The 22,559-nt window shown below is 63.6% G+C and overlaps 1 protein-coding gene across 2 annotated transcripts in view; it reads left to right on the forward strand.

Moving 5' to 3' along the window:
- The window catches only part of Sorcs2 (sortilin related VPS10 domain containing receptor 2), a 403,770-nt gene that overhangs the window by 358,965 nt on the left and 22,246 nt on the right, over positions 1-22,559 (forward strand). For both annotated transcript variants that reach the window (XM_046423462.2, XM_046423461.2), the window contains exons 9-17: positions 3,588-3,767; positions 6,445-6,591; positions 9,658-9,760; positions 14,504-14,580; positions 15,922-16,013; positions 16,646-16,753; positions 18,169-18,289; positions 19,262-19,395; positions 20,185-20,310. In XM_046423462.2, the coding sequence (XP_046279418.1) occupies positions 3,588-3,767; positions 6,445-6,591; positions 9,658-9,760; positions 14,504-14,580; positions 15,922-16,013; positions 16,646-16,753; positions 18,169-18,289; positions 19,262-19,395; positions 20,185-20,310 (1,088 nt within the window). The remainder of the gene's footprint in view (positions 1-3,587; positions 3,768-6,444; positions 6,592-9,657; positions 9,761-14,503; positions 14,581-15,921; positions 16,014-16,645; positions 16,754-18,168; positions 18,290-19,261; positions 19,396-20,184; positions 20,311-22,559) is intronic.

Genomic DNA, 22,559 nt, shown 5'->3' on the forward strand with positions numbered 1-22,559 from the left:
TTCCTGTGACTTTGTGGCTTTCTAAAAGATGGCACCTGCCACCACCATGCTGGGGCAGGCCACCCAGCACAGGGGCTAAAAAACGGATCAACACCATCCTGAGAAAGGCCCACTGCTGGACCTGCTGGACGGAGACCGGACCCGGCAGGGGTCTCGAGACGCGGGGACCAGGCATCAGGAGGAAATCCAGAGCAGCTGGCAAAGGCAGCACCTCGAGGGACAGGAGCCAGCGAAGGGACAGAGCGCGTCCCCATGGGGAAGGAAGGTCCGGCAGAGGGCTCTCGGAGGCCCCCGGGGCAGGTGGACCTGGAGGGTCCTGAAGTGGCCCAGCCAGCACTAGCAGCCCTCGGATGGCATCGAGCAGACACACCCTGGAGTCCTCGCGCGGGGGCCGGGGGGAGGCGGTGGCCAAGGACGCCGGCCCCAAAACACGTGAGCATGGCTCTAGCAGGCCCGGGGACCGCCAAGCGCAGCCAGAGCCACCCGCAGGCTGCTGAAGCAGAGGCCAGGAGCCGGCGTGACAGCCCCGGAGACGGGCCACCTGTCACTCACAAGCCGTTCTCAGTAAGATGGAGCCAGTCTTGTCACAGAGCCCCAGAGGCGCAGCCAGCTCTGGCCCACGCGCCCAGGTGGCTCTCTCAGCCCCTCCGCGCCCTGCTTATCAGGTCTGTGGGAGTTTCTGCTGTTGTGCTCATCAGAATGTGCTGCTTCTCCACCCAAACTCCCTCCCGCCTGCCTGCCTGTCCCTCTCTTCTGACACCCTCGTGTCCTCGTCTCTTGGGTTACTGTGGACACTCGTGGGGCCCCGTCATGCCCACCCTGCCCTTCATCTCGAGCAGCAAACCCAGAGTTCAGCTGCCACGCTGCTGCCTGCAGGAGGACTGCATTTCCCAGCTTCCCCTGCAGCCACAGGCCACAGGCCACAGAGGCCACAGAGGCCACAGAGGCCAGGCTTTAGAACGACTCGTTCATGGAGTTTCCTTGTCCCTCCGGAGCCCAGCCTTCCTCCCTGTCTCCTTCCTGCTGCCGGGTGTCGGTACAGTGGCTGAGCTTCAGCTCCTCTGGGCCACGAGGACAAGGGCCACGTCCTGGGGCAGTAGAGCCGTGGCAAGAAGCAGCCCAGTCGCTGGTGACCAGTGGAGCCCCCACCCTGCACTGCCTGCCCCTGGACCTCTTTCGCCTGCAGGAGAGTGACTGTCCGTCTTCTCTAAGTCCCCCCCTCCCCCGTTTTTACTACTGGCAGGGAACCGAGTTCTGCCTGGTCGCGTTTGCTGGTGAGCAGGCATCTCCGCAGCCTCCGGGGCTGGGCACACACGGGCTTAACAATGGGGTGGACGCGCCACGCTTCATTTCTTAAAAACGTCAATGCAACTTTATGTGGAATTCACCACACCTACAACACTCCCCCTGCCAGGACTTTAGGGGCCCCTTCTCTGTCTGGGCACCCGGAGGGAGGTGTGCGGCCTCCACCCTGCCAGCGAGCGAGAAGCACCCGCAGCTCGACAGCCTCCCAAGCACCTTGAAAAGGCTCCTCATCGCCAATTCCACAGTCACCCTCAGAATTGACGTCAAGCAGGTCACCAGAGGCGGGTCTGTGGGAGCCCAGGACCGTCTCTCTCTTGTTGAAAATGCCCAGGGCTCACCAGCGTGGAATGTCCCTCTGCACAGCACAGCATGCTGTCCCTGAGAGCGGTGTCCAGGACGATCCCCACGGCAGAGAAAGCGCACCCAGGAAACGTGCGAGACAGGAAGCCACTGTGGGAAAGGGTGTGGGAGGGTCAGGGTCAGGAAAGTCCCACAGAAGCCACCGTGGGAAAGGGTGTGGGAGGGTCAGGGTCAGAAAGTCCCACAAACATCTTCAGTGCTAATGCCAGGTCTCTCCAGGGTGGCACTGAAGATCACTCGGTGCCACTCCTGCCCTGTCCCTGGTCCCAGATCCCAGGGACCACTACGCAGGGCATCTGCCAGGCACAGAGGACCAAAATCTGAATCCATGCAGCCCCCAGGAATGCCAGTTGCTGGGGAGCCGCCCCCGATGCCCAGCACACAGGGCCTCGGTGCACCCGGGCTGCAGAGCCTCAGCCTGACCGCAGTTTGAAGCTCTGCCATGGCCAGACTGACACATAGGCCCCCTGGTGGGCAGCCATGGTGACAAAGCCCCTCGGCCACGGCTCCCAAGGGAGCTTCCTGAACACCCACCGACTCCCACCTCCCAAGGGGCCAGCAGGCCCCGGGGCCTCCGTGACCCTTCCGCTCTGCTTGCTTCTTGGTGCCTTTCACTTCTGTGTGTCACAGTCATGTCCACAGACACAGCCATGGGCTGTCCCGTTTTCCGGGTGCATGGCAGGTGCTCCACGATGTCACCTCTCTCTTCCACAAAGGCCCCTTCAGCTGCGCAGCATAGGGCCCAGCTGGCAGCGTGGTGGAGGGCCGGGTCTCCGTGTGCAGAGTCAGCACAGCTGAGGATGCAGCTTGGCCGCAGAACCCGAGGCTCAGCCCGAGGTTGCACAGGGAGAAGAGCCCGGGCAGTGGCCACCCGCAGCCCCGCACCCTGGGAACCCTAGGGTCAGAGGGCAAAAAACGTTCAGCACAAACGGGGCACGTGGGTGCGTGTCTGTCATCCCAGCGACTTGGGAGGCTGAGGCAGGAGGTTGCAAGTTCAAAGCCAGCCTCAGCAATTCAGTGAGACCCTAAGCAACTCAGCGAGACCCTGTCTCTAAATGAAATATAACAAGGGCTGGGGATGGGGCTCAGTGGTTAGCACCCCTGGGTTTCAGTCCCCATGCAAAAAAAACAAAGGTTCAGATCAACGGAAGACCAAGCCAGAGGCTGGAGAGCCACAGAGCATGGCTGAGAGACCAGGCCGTGTGGCTGCCTCTGTCCAGGCTCCCATGCAGCGTGTGGCCTGGGGAAGGAGCCACCACCAGGGCCAGCCTGGCTGCCTCCTCATGGGATTTCTTTTCTTTCTGAATTCTAATCTGAACTGACCCGAGACCACCTTGCTGAGCCTGGAGCTGCCTGGCCTGCCGCTCCCCGAGGGGGAAGCCCAGGCTGAACCAGCGCCGGCTGCTCCTTCCCACGCTCCCTTCTCCACGCTCCCTCCCAGGGAAGCCCTCCCTGACCGCCCTGGGGCCCCAGGCTGGGTGACAGCTGCACAGGGAAGCAGGCTGACCACAGCTCCCGTGTCGGGTCATCGGGCAGTGAAGATATCCTGGGACCTGAGGCTCTGGGTCGGCCCTGGGACTCCTCCTGCCCCGTCTACGTTCCCGGGGGCTGGACGCCATCCAGCTCTGCATCCCCGTGCCAGGGCAGCGCTGGCCCCATGTGGGGCAGGGAGCCCACCCCGGTCATGCTGGCCATGTGGGTGCTTGGAGGAACCCGCTGGGTGGCAGGACAGCCTGCCTGAGGGGGCAGGAGGAGGGTGGCCTGGTATGGAGGGTCCAACCCTCACCCCGGGGAGGTGAAGGGGTTGTCTAGGGCCACAGAGCCTCGCGTGGAGAGCCAGGGTGCAGATCCAGATGGCTTGACCCCAAGGGAGCCAGGGGGGCCGCGGCCGTGCCGGCCCTGACCCCGCCACTGTCCCCCAGGACCTGCAGATCATCAGCACGGACGAGAGCCAGGTGTTCGTGGCAGTGCAGGAGTGGTACCAGGTGGACACCTACAACCTGTACCAGTCGGACCCGCGCGGAGTGCACTACACGCTGGTGCTGGAGAACGTGCGCAGCTCGCGGCAGGCCGAGGAGAGCGTGGTCATCGACGTCCTCGAGGTGGGCACGGCTCGCGGCAGGGGCACCCCTCCCTGTCCTGTCCCTACACGCTGTCTCAGGGGTCTGCAAACATCTCTGAAGGGCCAAACGTATTAGGCCAAGAGGGTTCGTGCAGGTCTCCCGAGTCCGGGAGACACCTCAGGAGGTTCAGAGTGCAGTGGCCACTCAGTGCGAGCTTTGGTAATGGGAAGAAGGGGGTCCAGGGACAGCCCCACACAGAGTGGGTACCGCACTGGAGGGCATCTGCGGAGCCTTTCCCAACACAGATGCAGCCTCAACTCCCTCCCAGGATGGAAACTGGCCTCCACGCGGGGCAGTCCTGCCCCAGCCTAGTGCCCGGGGCCTCTTTCCCCTGCCAGCCGTGAGCTGCCCTCCCTGGGGTCCCGTTCTCCTCTGTCTCCCTTGCCAGCCTCCTCTGCTCTGGCCTCCGGCTCCAGCATGGATGGAGGCTCTGGTGCAGACTCTTGGCTCCCGGCCAGGGCTCTCGATGGGCCACGGTGTCCCCAGCCCTGCCCACCAGGTTCCCCTCCTGGACTTTTTCTAGCCAGGGAGCAGGAAGGGTACTCAGCCCATGCACCGCTCAGGAAGCTGAGGGTCAGAGAAGGCGGACAACCCAGACACCCCAGGTCAGCAGGGACAGCAGCACCAGCCCAGGGCTGCCTGCTCCTGGCTCCTCTGGACTGTCAACCACAGTGTGGTGCCACTGTCCCAGGAAAAGTAAAGAACAGTGGGTTACGAGGGACCCCATTCATCAGAGCTACTCCCGAGCACAGCAGGGCTCAGCACACTGCAGGCAGGCAGGGTGCACCCACGGGGTGTCTGTGAAGAGCCGGGTGAGCCGCAGCCTGGAGCCCACAGGGGCTGTGCCCGGGGCCCTGAGCCAGGACCAGCTCCTCGTGCCCTCTCCTGCAGGGCTGAGATCCAGCTCACCCCAGCATGCCCTCTGTGGTCCCAGGCCGTCACTGTCCATGGCTAAGCTGGCCACAGGCCCACAGCTGGGCACAGAGCTCAGCCAGGCTCAGCCCCATGACATGGAGCCTGGGTCCCGGGCCTGGAGCCACTTCTCACTGAGAAGCTGGGCCTGGCTGGAGGAGCCTGTTGCTGGTGCCGAGTCTGGAGGGCCAGTCCCCGTCTTTTAGGACAGTGGCAAGCAAGAGACAGCACAGCCACCGTGGTGCAGGTTGGTCCGCAGGCCTGCAGCTGCCACCCCAGCAGGAGCACCCCGAAGCCTCATGGGCAGAGGCCAGGCAGGGTACCTCAGGTCACGGCCTCCCGCTGTGCCTTGCAGGCCCACAGTGGACCAGGCGTGGATTCGCCACGGGTCAGAGCTCGCTCGAGAGCCGAGAAGCAGCCCAGCGCTAGGCACCTGCTGGGTTTCTAACTCCACCCACCTGTGCCTATAAGACCATGTCCCAAGGCAAAGAGCACAACCCTGCTGCCCTGCATCACCCCATGAAGCCAGCCTCCAAGTCCCACAGGGTCCAGCTCTGAAAGGCCACTCAACCCCTCCCGACTGTGGGAGAATAGTGGCCCCCAAAATGTCCACATCCTAGTCCTCTGAACCGTGACCTTCACCTCGCAGGGCCAAGAGGCTCCTGGAGGAGATTAAGGACTTTTGCTGGAGCTACAGAGGGGTGCAGCCCTGCTGACGGGACGGGGGGACGCTGTCAGACTCCTGACCTGCAGAGCTGGAGGGCCAAGCCCTGCCTGCTGTCACAGCAGAGGATGCCGACGCTCCACCCCCAACCCCGTCCCGCCAGCGCCCCGCAGTGGGTGGACAGCCCACAGACCTGCACACTGAGGACGGCAGACGCACCAGCCTCCTGGGGCTGCAGGAGTGACACGGTGGCCTGTATTTGGCTCAGCGCCTGCCACTTAGAAGCCACTAATGACTGTTATTTCCATCAGCGTAACTACAGTCCTTGGGTGCAGAACCTGGGGTTCCACACAGCTCCCGGAGCCTCAGTCTCCTGAGGTGTTTTGCAAGAAATAATAGCAAGCCCTGTGCTGAGGCCGACCGCTGCCCACAGGTGGGGCGAGCAGGAGTCCTGAGCCTGTTCACAGCACAGAACATGGGCCCAAGACATCCACGCAGCAGGAGCCTGCAGAAATATCTCTGTGCGGGAGTGCGGGTGTAACTGAGGAACGGAAAACCTGCACTCGTCTTCCAGGTCAACTAGTGACCACCCTGGGTGTGGGCGAACCACAGCCCTGGGCCTCGGGGACCCTTGAGGGAGAAAGCAGTGACAGCCTGGGCCCGTCCAGAGCATTCTGGGTTAGCATGGACCCCCCGGCCCTTGCTCCTGACGTTTCCAGTGGCAACTGAGCTGCTGGAGTCCCAGGAGGGGACCCAGATGCAGAGCCCTGGTGTGGGACCTGCAGGCCCGACCGAGTGAGGTGAGGTGAGCCCTGAGCTCTGGATGAGATCCGTGGCTGGGGTCATGGGCAGGCCAGGGGACCTGCTTCACCGTCGAGTGGTCAGCTGGTCCTGGGAGCAACTTGTCCAGGCCTTGGAGCTGAGAGAACCAGCCTCCTGGAGCCCAGGCCTGGAAGCCTTGCCCCAGGCCCGGCTCACCCCTAGCAGGAGCTCCGGCTGAGCAGGCTGCGGGGACACGGTGGCTGTGTGGGCTGTAGAGAGCGGCCACAGGCCTTCACAGTCCTTCCTGCATTTTCCCAGGTCAGAGGGGTGAAAGGGGTCTTCCTGGCCAACCAGAAGATTGACGGGAAGGTGACGACGCTCATCACCTACAACAAGGGCCGCGACTGGGACCACCTGAGGCCGCCCAGCACCGACATGAACGGGAAGCCCACCCACTGCCAGCCCGTGAGTGCTCTGCCCTCTGTGGGGACGTGGGGTGCCTGCTGCCTCCCCGGGGGCATTGGGAGTGACTGAAGGACCTGAGACATGCGAGTCCCCGCCCTGGGCATGGTGGAGAGGGGCACAGAGACCGACAGGCCCAGGGAGCTGTAGCCATGGCGTGCTGTGTCACACAACCAGGGACAGGCTCCCTGGATGGCAGGGAGGGAGTGACTATGTTCCTGTCCTGCCTCCCCGCTCTGGGGCCAGTGCAGGTGGGTTCCCAGGACAGACGGGGCAGCCGGCAGCTTCCCAGCCCACCTGTGGCACCTGCCACGTCTCCTTGGCCAACAGCCAGGTCTGGGGACATACTCTGCTTGAGGGGGTGAGAGGCATAGAGTGATACCTGCCACCAGAGGCCACAGGCCCCTGAGCCGGGACCAAGGGGTGGCCAAGCCATGGGCTCCTATGCAGGACCCACCCGCCTGGGGATGCTTCTGCATGGACACAGGTGTGCAGTGCCCCTTGCATCCTAGAGAGTCCCCAAGTTTCTGGGTGCCCAGCCCCGTGTGGCCCCTGCTGGTGAGGAGGGCAAGGCAGCGCTAGGAGCCCTGGCCTTCCCTGCCCTGGCTTGAGGTGAGCTCACGGCCGGCTGCAGCAGGGAAAGAGGCTGGCCAGGCCATGGGTCTAGCCAGGCCCTCGCTGTCCCCTGCCCGGGGGCCCACCTCTCCCAGGGCCTCTCTCCTGGCTTCTGTGGGGAGCTTGCCTGACCTTTGCCCAGCGTGGGCTGCTCAGGAGGGGCAGGGCTGGAACTTGCTCCAGGGTTGGACCTGACAGAGCTGCAGCTCAGCCCCCTGCTGACGCCACGGTCTGCGTCCCTCTGCCTCTGAGCCTCTGCTGGAAGGGAACAGGGTATCAATCCCTGGTGGCCTTTGGTGAGGGGGACGTGAAATGGCCTGCACACCCTTCCCAGGCCCTAGCACAGAGCAAGCCGCAAGGAACCCCCTCCCACTGTCCCCAAGCCCAGGATGCCCCGTCCCTCTCCCTGCCCACAGAACTCCTACTGACGCCTAGAGACCCTGCCCGTTGTCCACTCCACTGAGGAGAACCCACTGGGCGTCTTGCCTCTCCATTTGACTCTGCCAGTTGCAAGCCCCTCACGGGCAGGACCCCCCACAGGGGATGGCCAAACCCCCTCGTGGCTCTGCCACAGTCCTCTCATGCGTAAAGTGGGAAGCCTGGCTCTGCCTGTCCAGGGCCTGTGCCTGCGCCTGCGCGTGGTGGGCCTGACCCGGCGTCCAGAGCACAGCCGAGGATGCCCACCTGGCTGGGATTCCGCCCGGCACACAGCAGGCGGCCTGCTCTCTGCCCAGCTCCGATGCCCCCTGCTCAGGCCCCCACCTGTGACCCCAGAGGACCCCGACACCTGCCCGGCTGTGTGGGGACTGAGTCCGTGTGTCAGCGCCCACCGAGAACAGAGCCGCTGGGACGGGCGGAGGGCGTGCGCTCCTGGCAGAGTTGAGTCGTATTAATCTGCCAAAGCAAGCTTCTGCTGGGAACGGTTCTCGTCTGTAGTACGCAGCTCAGCGAGGAAATGGCCTTTGCAGGATTATGTTCCAACCCTAAAATTATAAAAATGGAAGCGAACCAGAAAGCACGCGCCCAGGCAGGCATTCAAGCACCTGAGCAAGGGACATGGGAGCCCACAGGGCACAAAAGACACCAGAATAAAGCCCCACTGGGAGGCCGGGTTTTCCCACCTGGGCGTGGTGGACAAGGCCCCTGCTCAGCCTCAGGTGTCAGGTGGACTGTGTCCGGGGCCTATCTCCCCAGGAGCGATTCCTGCTCCTGGCAGAAGGCTTGGAAAACAGAGAGGGTGATGGGGCTGAGGCCCTGGACCAGCCCCTGGAACAGCGGCTTTGGGCTCCTCCGTGGATCCGGAGGCCGCGGATTCCCTGGCCTCCTTTGTTCTCGTCCTCTGGGGTCGGTGTCTTCTCCGGGGTCACCGGGCTGGCAGGGCTGGGGAGACGAGGTGCTGTCACTAGAGGGGCCATCAGATATGCTTCAGCATCATGCCTCTCGGTGGGGAAATGGTTTTGAACTGTTGAAGAGACCCCGTGCTGGGCCCCCCAGGGGTCCCTTAGACAGGCCGAGGCAGGAGCTGGGTGCTGGGTGGCTGGCAACACGTCCCTCACCCTCCGTCCATCTGTGTGTCTGTGATGGTTGCTGGCCTTCTGGAGAGCGCCCCCAGCTCCTGTGTGCAGAAGGGGCACCTGGGGGAGGTCGTTGAGGGCCAGGGGCTCCCTGCAGCCCACCAGCCCCCAGTGCCCGGCTCACCTCCGTCAGGACCAGCTCTTGGGCACCAGCCTGCCCTTGGTCCCCTGTCCTTACCCTGGCAGGCTCAGAGGACCAGCCCCGTCTGCCACGTGCCTGGGCAGCTCTGGTACCACTGGAGCTTATTGTCCTGTGTCCTTCATGGGGCATTGGAGCCCCGGCCTGCCCTTCACCTGCCCTTGCCTTCTGGTCGGTGCCAGGAGAGCCCCCCTGCCCCAGGAGAGACAGCTGGAGAGAGGAATATGTGGCAGTCAGTGGCCCCACAGGGCACCAAAAGGGACCTCAGCCTGTGCCTCCAGTGTCCAGTGACCACAGGGTCCACCTCCAGCCCAAGTGCGAGCAAGCAGGACGTCGCCTGGGCAGGGCTGGGCAGGAGCAGCGGAAGGCATGGCTCTCCCTGGGCCCGCCCCACCCAGACCAGGGGCCAAGTGCTCAGCAGGGACCTGGGAGGGCCGACGCGCCTGAGGCCAGCCGTGAGCTCTGGCCCCTCACGCAGATGACGCAGGGCCACTAATCCAGAGCAGAGAATGGACCTGTCCCCCGGATGCCTTGCTGGTCCCACTCCACCTCCCGCCACCCCCAGGGCCTCTGGACCATGTGTCCTTGTCCTTGTCCCTTCGCCGAGTGGCCAGCACAGCCCTGCTTCTTGCCCCTCCACTCTTCCAAGCGCCCCAGGCTCTGCCCTCTCCCCGGACCCCACAGGCCGAGCTTTCCCCAAGACACTACTTCCCCTGCTGACGCCCCCTTCTCCCCCTGCAGCCTGACTGTCACTTGCATCTGCACCTGCGCTGGGCAGACAACCCCTATGTGTCGGGCACCGTGCACACCAAGGACAGCGCCCCAGGCCTCATCATGGGAGCAGGTGGGTGATGCTGCCCTGGTCCCGGTGGGTGTCATTCAGCCTGAGGGAGCCTCCCTTTCAGGGGTAAAGATGGACAGCCATGGGCTGGGGCCATGATGCGTCTCCCAGGAGGCAGGGCCAAGCTCCCCGGGAGGCTCAGATCTCACGGTAAACCGAAAGGGCAAACTCAGGGCACAGGGACTCAGGACACAGTGACTCAGGACACAGGGACTCAGGACACAGGGACTCAGGATACAGGGACTCAGGACACAGGGACTCAGGACACAGTGGACTCAGGGCAGAGTGACTCAGGACACAGGGACTCAGGACACAGTGACTCAGGACACAGGGACTCAGGACACAGGGACTCAGGATACAGGGACTCAGGACACAGGGACTCAGGACACAGTGGACTCAGGGCAGAGTGACTCAGGACACAGGGACTCAGGACACAGTGACTCAGGGCACAGGGACTCAGGACACAGGGACTCAGGACACAGGGACTCAGGGCACAGTGACTCAGGACACAGGGACTCAGGATACAGGGACTCAGGACACAGGGACTCAGGACACAGTGGACTCAGGACACAGGGACTCAGGATACAGGGACTCAGGACACAGTGACTCAGGGCAGAGTGACTCAGGACACAGGGACTCAGGACACAGGGACTCAGGACACAGGGACTCAGGACACAGTGGACTCAGGACACAGGGACTCAGGACACAGTGACTCAGGACACAGGGACTCAGGACACAGGGACTCAGGACACAGTGACTCAGGGCACAGGGACTCAGGACACAGGGACTCAGGACACAGTGACTCAGGGCACAGTGACTCAGGACACAGGGACTCAGGATACAGGGACTCAGGGCACAGTGGACTCAGGACACAGTGACTCAGGACACAGGGACTCAGGACACAGTGACTCAGGGCACAGGGACTCAGGACACAGGGACTCAGGATACAGGGACTCAGGACACAGGGACTCAGGACACAGTGGACTCAGGACACAGGGACTCAGGATACAGGGACTCAGGACACAGTGACTCAGGGCAGAGTGACTCAGGACACAGGGACTCAGGATACAGGGACTCAGGACACAGGGACTCAGGACACAGTGGACTCAGGACACAGGGACTCAGGACACAGTGACTCAGGGCACAGGGACTCAGGACACAGGGACTCAGGACACAGTGACTCAGGGCACAGTGACTCAGGACACAGGGACTCAGGACACAGGGACTCAGGACACAGTGGACTCAGGACACAGTGACTCAGGACACAGGGACTCAGGACACAGTGACTCAGGGCACAGGGACTCAGGACACAGGGACTCAGGACACAGTGACTCAGGACACAGTGGACTCAGGACACAGGGACTCAGGACACAGTGACTCAGGACACAGGGACTCAGGACACAGTGGACTCAGGACACAGGGACTCAGGACACAGTGACTCAGGACACAGTGACTCAGGGCACAGGGACTCAGGGCACAGGGACTCAGGACACAGTGACTCAGGGCACAGGGACTCAGGGCAGAATGACTCAGGACACAGGGACTCAGGACACAGTGGACTCAGGGCAGAGTGACTCAGGACACAGGGACTCAGGACACAGGGACTCAGGACACAGGGACTCAGGACACAGTGAACTCAGGGCACAGTGGACTCAGGACACAGGGACTCAGGACACAGTGGACTCAGGACACAGTGGACTCAGGACACAGTGACTCAGGACACAGGGACTCAGGACACAGTGGACTCAGGACACAGGGACTCAGGGCACAGGGACTCAGGGCACAGTGACTCAGGGCACAGGGACTCAGGACACAGTGACTCAGGGCACAGGGACTCAGGACACAGTGACTCAGGGCAGAGTGGACTCAGGGCACAGTGACTCAGGGCAGAGTGACTCAGGACACAGGGACTCAGGACACAGTGGACTCAGGACACAGGGACTCAGGACACAGTGACTCAGGGCAGAGTGACTCAGGACACAGGGACTCAGGACACAGTGGACTCAGGACACAGGGACTCAGGACACAGTGACTCAGGGCACAGGGACTCAGGGCAGAATGACTCAGGACACAGTGGACTCAGGACACAGTGACTCAGGACACAGTGACTCAGGGCAGAGTGGACTCAGGACACAGTGGACTCAGGACACAGTGGACTCAGGACACAGGGACTCAGGACACAGTGACTCAGGGCACAGTGACTCAGGGCACAGGGACTCAGGACACAGTGGACTCAGGGCACAGTGACTCAGGGCACAGGGACTCAGGACACAGTGGACTCAGGGCACAGTGACTCAGGGCACAGTGACTCAGGGCACAGGGACTCAGGACACAGTGACTCAGGACACAGTGGACTCAGGACACAGTGGACTCAGGGCACATGGCTTGTAGTTGACAGGGTGGATGGATGATGGATGGGCAAATGGGTGGGGGATAGACAGGTAGATGGATGGGTGGATGGATGATGGATGGTGGATGGGTGGATGGTACATGGATACATGGGGGATGGGGGGATGGATAGATGGATGGTATGGAATGGTGGATGGAATGGTCAGTGGGTGGGTGGATTGATGGATGGGTAGGTGGATGGATGGATGGGTGGATGGATGTGTGGATGTGTGGATGGGTAGATGGTACATGGATACGTGGAGGGATGGGTGGATGGATAGATGGATGATGCATGGTGGATGGGTGGGTGGAGAGAAGGATGAGGGATGGTGGGTGGGTGGATGGTACATGGATACGTGGGGGGATGGGGGGATGGATAGATGGATGGTATGGAATGGTGGATGGAACGGTCAGTGAGTGGGTGGATTGATGGATGGGTAAGTGGATGGATGGATGGATGGATGGATGGATGGGTAGTGGATGGAGCAGCACCATGTGCCACCTGCCTGCCACCCTGTCCTGCCCAGGCTGCCACTTCCCAGCCACACACCCTGGCCCTGGCCAGGCCTCCCCTCTGCCTGGGCTGCCTGTGCCCTTGGCTAGCTCCCAGGGCTCACTTGAAGGCCACTTTCTGCCCCAGGCCCTCCTCACTCACTCAGCCTTGGGGCCTACCACCCTGGCTGCTTGTGGCTGCAGGACACCCTCCTCCCCGCTTACAGGGAGAGCCCCCAGGAGCGGACCCTTGATCACTCCTCTCAGACGCCCAGCTCAGCACGGGGCTGGCAGAAGGAGGTGGCCAGCCATGGCTGAGGGACGGGTGCAGGAATGGGTCAGTGGGTGGAATTAGTCAAGAGGAGTGGACAGGTGGACGATGGAGGGATGGTCACTGGAGAGGGGTCTGAGGAGGTTCCCGAGAAGAGAGAAGGGGCCCTCCACCAAGCCCTGACAGTCCCTTGACTTACCCACAGAAAGGGATTCCTGGACGCTTCCAGAGCACAAAGACCTACCTAAGAAAGCCAGGGACTTTCCCGGGGCAGCACCCTAGAGCAGAGCCCGCACTCGCGGGGACAAAGAGGGTGGATGCTCAGGAGTGAGACACTTTGGGGGTCCTGGGCTCCTCTTTTTAGAGGAAACTCTAAACAGTGAGCTTGGGAAGTGTGGGGGTGGGGTCGGCCTGGAGAGCCCAACCAGCTGGATCACAGCACGGGCCGGGGCCTGGGGTCTGGCTCTCCCAGACCTCTAGGTCAACGTCACCCAGTCAAGAGGCAACACTCAGAATGAAGGATCTCCTAAGTCCCTACAAGGTGTTCCCCGGCTCTATTTAGTTCAAAGAAAACATGGGTATATGCTGGCAGTGCATCCCCTACACTGAGGGTCCAGGGCATTTTAGGATACAGGCCTGGGGGAGTGGGCCTGGGGGAGCAGACCTGGGGGAGTTGACCCAGAGGGATCAGGCCTTGGGGGAGCAGTCCTGGGGGGTAGACCTGGGGGAGCAGTCCTGGGGGGAGCAGTCCTGAGGGGTAGACCTGGGGGAGTGGTCCTGGGGGGCATACCTGGGGGGAGCAGTCCTGGGGAGCAGACCTGGGTGGGCAGACCTGGGGGAGCAGGCCTGGGGGAGCAGACCTGGGGGCACAGACCTGGGGGAGCGAGGCTGGTGCTGATGTCCCTTCCCTCTGGTCTCCTTTCCACTCCCTCTGAGTCACCCTGCCTCAGAGGCTGGCTGGCTGTCGAGGTCCTGGGTGGAGGCTCTTTCCAAGCCAACGCATACTCAGGGTTCTGTGAGCCCGAGTGGCCATTGTAGCAGGGCCAGCCCTGTCCACCCAGGGCAGGGTTCAGGCCAGTGGACAGAGGTGGAGGCTTGCGCGCCCTCCCCCTCCCCCAGACACACCCAGCAGGGGCTGCACACCCACCTGGAGGGGCTGACCCTGCCTTCCACCCAGGGTCTCGCCTCCCACCCCTGGTCTCCTGCTCTCCTAAAGCAAACCCGGCCAGGCTGGGGGCTGCCCTGAGCCCACTACCTGCCCAGCCCCCGCGCTGCTGTCCCTGATCACCAAGTTACACCTGCTCATTCTTGAACCGCCTGAGGCCCTGGCCCAGCTCCGGGCACACCTGGGCCATGGCTGGGCCCTGAGTTTGGCCTGTTGCAGGCGGAGTCTTCTCTGCCCCAGGGGGGACCAGCCAGAGCCCAGCATCCCCAGCAGGTCCACATCAGAAGAGGACGGCAGGGGACACGCTTCTGGTGGCTAGGTGGCAGGAGGTGCAGCCCAGGCAGCCCTTGGGCACGGCTGTGCTGGGCTCCGACCTTGGCAGTGGCAGCGGCTGACCCAACCCCAATGCTGTCCCTTTGCCTTGGGGCAGGTAACCTGGGCTCACAGCTGGTGGAGTACAAAGAGGAGATGTACATCACAGCGGACTGCGGGCGCAGCTGGCGGCAGGTAAGGAGGCATAGCGGCCCGTGCCCACCCACACCCATCCTGCAGGACTCTGCCGACCGCTGCTCCTGGGGTGGGGGCTTCGTGGATGACAGCGCTGCTCAAAGTGGCTAAGAGGTGACATAGACCTGGGCCTGCACCTCCCCCGCCCACGTGTTCAAAGCCCTGTCCCTGGGGCAGTCTCACAGCCGGGGCCCCTCCCGGGTGACACTTGGACAGCACGCCACCCGCCCGGGCAGGCAAAGTCCACCTGCCATCTCAGCCTAAGGCCTTGACATCCCTCTAACAACATGCAGGAAACAAGGGGTTTTGAAAAGGGCAAGAGAGGTCTGCTGTGTTGTGATGTTCCTATTTGACTACACCAGTGAAGCCGTCTAGTCTCTAAAGGTCACCTCTGTCCTATCCGTCCGCCCCGACCCCCTGAGACCTGGAGTCGAGTGAAACAGGAGCTAGAGGTCAGCTGTTCCCACTGGGCCTCTTCCCAGCTGTTTCAGAGGCTCCGACCCTGGGGGCAGCCTGGTGGGACCGGAGCCGCTGGGCCACCTGGAGCAGGAGTGGGGGGCACGGGCTCGCCCTCTCCAGAAGGAGAAGTCCTCATTCAGAAGGTCAACGAGTCTCCACGCCCTGCCCACTCCCAGCACCCAGGGGAGCTTCCAGGAGGGAATGGGCAGCACCTCCGTGTTCGTAGACGGCCTGCAGGCCTCGGCATCTGGCCTTCCACATGGTGCGCTGACACTCAGAGCCACGGCCTCCTGGGGCAGCATGGCCCCCAGAGCTCCAGTCTCAGTCAGCCCCGCTCTCCTGGGGGACCACCATTTTAACCCCAGGGCCTTTGCACCTGCTGCCCCCACACCCCTGGGGGGCACTTCCCTGGGAGATTGGCCGGCTCTCCACTTCCTGGAGCCCCCCCGCCCCCTGTGCAGACCGCTCAGCACGTTCACTTAATCTGTCCTGAAAACCTTGGCCGCGCCCCCTGCGGCAGGGCTGTGCCGACTGAGCACCAGTCCTCGGGGCAGAGGCAGGGGACCCCTGCACAGTCCACCTGGCGTTATGTGACAGCGTTCCTGAGGCAGCCGACTAGAGGGCCTGTTGGGCTTGGAGTTCCGGAGGCTCTGGGGCCAGGCGTGGGCATCCGCAGGTGGCAGCAGGTGGGCCAGAAGATCTCACTGCCAGACAGGACGCAGTGAGCCTGGCAGGGTCAGGGCAGGTCCCTCTCCCTCCCATGAGGCCCACCTCTTCAACACGGGGACCCTGGGGACACTCACTTCCAGCCGTGGCCCGTCCTCTTGTGGCCAGCACAGGTGGGCAGGTCAGTGCTGTGCTCAGTGCCCGCCATGCCCACAGGTGTTCGAGGAGGAGCACCACATCCTCTACCTGGACCACGGCGGGGTCATCGCAGCCATCAAGGACACCTCCATCCCCCTGAAGATCCTCAAGTAACGTGGCGGCCAGCACGGGGCCTGTGGGTGTGGAGGGGGGCACAGACCACAGCCAGGACTGTCCCCATGGGCCCCAGGTCCTGGGTGTCACCTGCCTCCCAAGCCCTTCCCGGGGCACCCTGGAGCTGGACTCGGTCCTCCCTCAGGAGACCAGAGACAGGGAAGCAGCACAGCGTGTGGGGAGGGGCGGGGCCCTTCCCCGAGAGGGACCTTCACCCACGGGTCCCTGGTAGCGGGAGGGAGGCAGGGAGCCAGGGCAGCTGTGGCCAGTGCCCCAGGTGAGCCTGGTCTCAGAGGCCCAGCCGGGGCTGCCAGGAGGCTGGAACCTCCAGTCTGAAAGGCCCCTCCTGGGAGGCCGCAGGACCAGGACGCTGGACCTGTCTGGCCCAGACGCTGCTGGCCAGGCCCAGCCTTGGGCAGGCTGAACTAGACGTTCCCAGGGCTCGGCCGTGCTGCCGTCCAGGGGTGCAGGGTACCTGGGTGCTGCAGATGGGGTGCCTGGGGCGGAGCCAGCGGGCACGAGGCAGGGGCGAGGCGGAGCTGGCCTCCGTGGGACAGTGGCTGGGCCCTAGGGGGTGGACTGTCCCAGGTGTGTTCTGCCTCCCCTGGACACTGCGGCCCTCTTGCAGGTTCAGCGTGGACGAGGGCCTCACCTGGAGCACGCACAACTTCACCAGCACCTCCGTGTTCGTGGACGGCCTGCTGAGCGAGCCTGGGGACGAGACTCTGGTCATGACGTGAGCGCTGGCTGAGGGCGGGGAGGCCTGGGGACAGATGCTGGTCAGGACGTGGGCGCTGGCTGCAGGACAGGGAGGCGTGCAGGGACGGCAGAGCTGGGACCCAGCAGGCCGCACTGGGGCCCCCAGGCTGAGCCCTGAGGCGCCTCTGTCCTCACGCCTGCCTCTTGTCCTGGGGGGCAGGCGCTGGGCGCCTCCGGCCCTCTCACCCACTGCCCAGGGTCGTCTGTCCATGTGAACAGCTGGCACCTCTCTCAGCCACATGTGCCACTTTGCCTGTGAGCCGGGCCCCTCCCAGGACGTCAGGGGGGCCTCCTGTGGGCTTCATGTGCGCACAGGCCCGGGGACACTGGGGACAGGGAACGTGGCTTTGCTGAGGGCAGGTGAGCAGTGAGTGGCCAGGGGCCAGGCAGGGCTCCGCAGAGCAGGGAATCCATGTGCCCTGAGGCCCTCAAGACCATGGGGAGAGGCTGTGCTGGGTGGTCCCACAGTGGCCGGGGCTGGACGAGGGCTGCCCTGCCCGGCCTGCCTCTCCCCGTGCCCTGGGGGTGCCACAGGCTCCCCCCTCGGCGTCTGCTCTGCACGTGGGGAGGAGCAGGGCGGAGAGTCCTGGGGTCCGGGAAGCAGGGCCGGGCCTCAGCCTCCTGGCACAGGGCGGGAGCCGGGACCGGGGCCAGCCTGCTGCCGGGGGCCCAGGGGTCGCATGTGCCACGGGCCTCCTTCCTGGTGGTGAGCGGGACGCTCGACTCCCACCCAAGGGGGAGGTGGCCCGTCCACACTGCACAGCGAGCAGAGGGCACTTGGCCAGCGTCCCCGAGGACTGCTGTGGTCAGTGCTGCAGGGTGTGGGCGGTGGGCACACACCAAGGAGGTGAGGCTCTGCCCTCCTGAGCCCACGGAGCACTCTGCTGCCCCTTCTCCCCTGCCTGCTCTGAGCTGGGCTTGGGGTGCATTATTTCTCTTTGGAATGAGAGCCAGCTATGGAAACCGGCTTCTGGGCACAGAACCCTCTACTGCTCAGGCCGAGGGAGGCAGGGACAGGACTGGGACAAGCTGGACGGGGCCAAGAGTGGCCACCTGTCTGGGGTCCTTCTACAAGACATAGTGCAAGGTCCAGCTGGGTGGGGCTGTGGATGGCCCTGGGACAGCCAGGAGGCCAGGGCTGCAGCCAGCTGGGAGCTCTTCCCCGCCATTGAGGGTGGCCTTGTGGGTGGGATGGCCCACGCCAGCGCCCTGACCAGCCAGAGCTGTGGAACGGTCTCTGGGGACCCTACTGCCAAGGCTGGCCCAGCGCCTGCAGCCCCGCAAGAGCAGGCCGGCCTCACTGAGCCCTGGTGCAGATGGGCCGAGTCGGGGTGGGGACACGTGTGCCCAGCAGAGAGGCCAGACCAAGGCGGTGCTCCCCCTCCCCCGCAGGGTCTTCGGCCACATCAGCTTCCGCTCCGACTGGGAGCTGGTCAAGGTGGACTTCCGGCCCTCCTTCTCTAGGCAGTGCTCTGAGGAGGACTACAGCTCCTGGGACCTCACCAACCTCCAGGTGCGGCCAGGACTGTTGGCCCCGCCCCTCCACCTGCCCCAGCACTGGCCAGCCGGGACCTCTCCTCCTCCAGGGCGTCCACAGAGGACCCAACACACCAGCCTCTGGTGTTCTGAGCGCATCCCTCGTGCCTGGGCTGCTCCGGCCACCGAGCAGGGTTCTGGGCTTTCCGGCCCTCGGGAGGGAGCGCACAGGCGGGTCTGGGCACACGGGCTAACAGTCCCCACCTGCGGGGGCAGCAGTGCTGAGCAGGCCGCTCTGGAGGACGCTGGGGTTGTGGGCAGGGATGTCAAAGGAAGATGACTGACCCGGGGATGGGGGGACAGGATACTTCCTTGAGGACCCTTACAGAGGTGCCACTGCCCTGCGGCCCACGGTGGGCGAGAAGGCTCAACATGGACAGGTGTGGGCAAGTAGGATTTGTGGCCAGGCGTCCTTGCTGAGGGCCAGACACCACCTGACAGGTGACAGGATGTCCACTAGACACAGGGTGGTCCAGTGTGGGGCGAGGTTCTGGCTAAGCCTGCGCCAGGCTCTCTGCCAAGCCGGACCTTGCAGAGGGGCCTAGGGGAAGGTTCTGGAGCCTGCCCACGCCTGGCCCAGCAGACCCCGTGACGGCTTGGGCCTGCTGCAGGGACGGGGTGAGTGCTCTGGGCATCTCTGAGGTCCTCCTCGGGGAGTGGCCTCCCCGCTCTGTGGCCCGGGGGTTAAAGGGGAACTTAGGGGCCACCTGTCCAGCAGCTCTGGACCTTAGGCCCGGCCAGGGCTAAGAGATAGCAGATGCACAATGAATGCTCACAAGTGGGGCTAGAGGGAGGCCACCCTGTCCTCTGCTGGACCTCAGTGTCCCCTTCTGTGAATGGGGTGTCCCCTCCAGCTGCTGCCTGGGACAGAGCCAGCTGCAGGGCCCCCGGCACCTGCACCCCTGGGAGGGAGCCGCTGCCTCATGCCAGCTCCTCGCCCCTGCACCAGGGCGACGGCTGCATTATGGGCCAGCAGAGAAGTTTCCGGAAGAGGAAGCCCACGTCCTGGTGTGTGAAGGGGCGGAGCTTCACGGCGGCCCTCAAGTCCCGCGTGTGCCCGTGCCGGGACTCGGACTTCCTCTGGTGAGTGCCGTCCTCAGCTGGAGGCTGGGCCTGGGCAGCGGGGTGGGTGGTGGGGCGGTCCTGGGGGGCCGGGTCCCGGGGGCAGGGGCGGCCACAGGGGTTGGTTTTTGTTTGGGGGGTTTTAAACGTTTTCTAGTTGTCGATGGACTTTGTTTTATTCATCCATGTGGGGCGCTGAGGACCAACCCAGGGCCTGGCACGTGCCAGGCGGGCGCTCACCCCAGGCCAGCGCAGCCCACAGGCAGGTTGGAGCAGAGCGGGGAGAGGCCGGTGGCTTTCAGCAGTGCCCTAGAGGGGGCAAGGAGGCTGGTGGGCGCAGACCCCCATGATGGCCCGTCCCCAGGCCCTCCCTGTGGCGGGGGCCTCCGGGGTGGGCACCTCCATGTGGGCTTGCTCTTCACACTCCTTCCCGGGGCCCTGGACTTGGGGACTGAGCTCTGATACACAGGATAGGGCCGAGGTGGCCGGGTGAGACTGGAGAGCTGGCCACAGCAGGCGCTGGCCTCCGCCCTGCTCTGGGGGTGCTGGGACAGAAAGGGCTAGGTCTGGGGCATCTTTGGATCCTCCTCCAGGAAGCCCTCTGGGACCTGGGGCTTGTCGCTCTGGACTGCACCTGCCCTCGGTCAGGCCTCTCTCCTGCTCTGGGACAGGCTGTGTGGGTCGCCCCTGCGTCCCCACGGACAGGAGCTCTGCAGGCCCTGGACATGCAGGCCCATGCCCTGCCCAGCCCTGGCAGGCTGCTTTCCCCACCGGTGCCTCTTGCCTGACCGCTGTTCTGGCTCCTCACAGTGACTACGGGTTTGAGCGCTCACCCTCCCCGGAGTCGGCCAACAAGTGCTCTGCCAACTTCTGGTTCAATCCCTTGTCACCTCCTGAGGACTGCGCCCTGGGCCAGACCTACACCAGCAGCCTCGGGTGAGCATGCGCGGGGCTCCCCGCCACCCCAGGGAGAGCAGGCTCCCGGGCCCACCCACTGCCGCCACCCCGAGAGGGGGCCGAAGGACAAGCCAAGTGGGGGTGCTGTGCTTCGCATGGCGCTGTCACCAGGCTCTAGGTCCCTTGAAGCCCCAGGGGCCAGCCCAGGGGAAAGCTGCCTTGAGCCAGGCCTGAGCAGAGAACCAGAGAGGAAAGGCCCACGGGCCCCGAGAAGCAGTGCTCCTGCTGTCTTCCAGAGCTCCTGCAGCCCAGGACCCCCACCCCACCCCCATACACAACTCAGTGCCCCAGGTCTGGTGGCACTGCCACCCTGGGTCTCAGCTTCAACAGCACCTCCTCCAAGAAGCCTTCCCTGATCTCACCCCAGAGCCACGCCCCCCTCTGTCAGAGCCAAAACCTTAGGTATGGTCACATTCACACAATTGTCCTCCCCGCCAGACTCCCCCCAGGCTCATGTGGGTGTCCTGCAGCCTTCAGTGACAAGGACAACCTGAGGGAGGGGCTCAGCAAGGGTGGCAGTCATGGCCTCTCCCCCACCAGGGGCTGAGCACATTGCTTCCAAACACCAACTTCACGTGGAAATGTTGGGTACACAGAGCTGTGTGTGACCTTCAGCCTCAGGAAGTCCCAGACACGCTTCCTCTGAAGGTCCCATCTCCCAGAGGACGGAGCCCACAACCTGATGAAGAAATTCCACTTTTTCCCCTGGGAAACCTGAGAAAACGGGAGGCAGGGCCAGAAAATGCAGGCTTTGGCCTCAGCAGGACACACCCTGACCTCTTCCCATCACCCATCCATCCACCCATCAAACCACTTACCTGTCATCCCACCCACCCACCCATCAAACCATCCACCCACCCACCCACCTACCTATCCAATTCACCCCTCCACCTATCCACCTATTCACCTATTCATCTACCTATCCACCCATTCACCCAATTTTCCATCCGCCCATTCATCCATCCACCCCCCTGTACATCTACCCACTTATCCATCCACCCATCCATCCACCCACCCATCCATTCATCCACCTACCTATCCAACCACCCACCCATCCACCCACCCATCCACCCATTCACCCATCCATCCATTCATCCACCCACCTCCATCCATCTACCCATCCATCCACCCATCCATTTACCCATCCATCCACCCACCCACCTCCATCCATCTACCCATCCATCCATCCATCCACCCATCCACCCACCCATCCATCCACCCATTCACCCACTCATCTACCCACCCACCCATCCATCCACCCATCCATCCACCCATTCACCCACTCATCTACCCACCCACCCATCCACCCACCCATCCATCCACCCATTCACCCACTCATCTACCCACCCACCCACCCATCCACCCTCCCACCTACACATCTATCCACCCATCCACCCTCCCACCCACCTACACATCTATCCACCCATCCACCCTCCCACCCACCCACCCATCCATCCACCCATTCACCCACTCATCTACCCACCCACCCATCCATCCACCCTCCCACCCACCTACACATCTATCCACCCATCCACCCTCCCACCCACCTACACATCTATCCACCCATCCACCCTCCCACCCACCTACACATCTATCCATCCATCTCCCACCCACCCCAGGGTTTGGCAAACAGGGCCTCTCATCCGTATCTGGGCGGAGGGTTCCACCTGCCCACGTGGGCCCTGAGGAGCTGTAGGTAGACAGCCCTCAGAGAAACGTGTTTTCTTTCAAGTCAGTAATTAAAGGGGCTTCGCCTGGTAAAGATCTGAATATTCACTTGGTGGCTGAGCCACACTGGAGAACTGGGTCCTGAGGACAGGAGGGCCACCAGCCTCCGAGACAGGCACCCACTTTTCCCAGAGGGGTGCTCAGCACACAGTGACCATGTGGAGGGGGCGCCGCTAGAGCAGGGGTTTCCAGTGGTCTCCTAGGAGGGTTCCCAGGGCCACCAGGTTCGCCTACCGGCCTCACCCTGTCCACTCCACCAGCTCCTACCTGTGGGCTCCCGCACCCACCGCAGGGCCTTTGTACCTGGTGTCCCCTTACCTGGTCCCCTTGCCTGCGAGGCTCTACCTGCTCCCCCCAGGTGTGGCTAGAACACCCCCCCAGGGATGAGCTCCCAGGTGCCCCGGGCAGTGCTGTCCACCGGGCTCCACATCCACGTGAGGGAGGTAGGCAGCCTCCTCCTCCCACCAGACAGTCTGCCCCACCAGGACAGGGCTGCCTGG

Source organism: Marmota monax, unplaced genomic scaffold, assembly GCF_021218885.2.
Source record: "Marmota monax isolate L192 unplaced genomic scaffold, Marmota_monax_Labrador192_F-V1.1 WCK01_AAM20220418_F8-fsc00009, whole genome shotgun sequence".
Lineage (NCBI taxonomy): Eukaryota > Metazoa > Chordata > Mammalia > Rodentia > Sciuridae > Marmota > Marmota monax.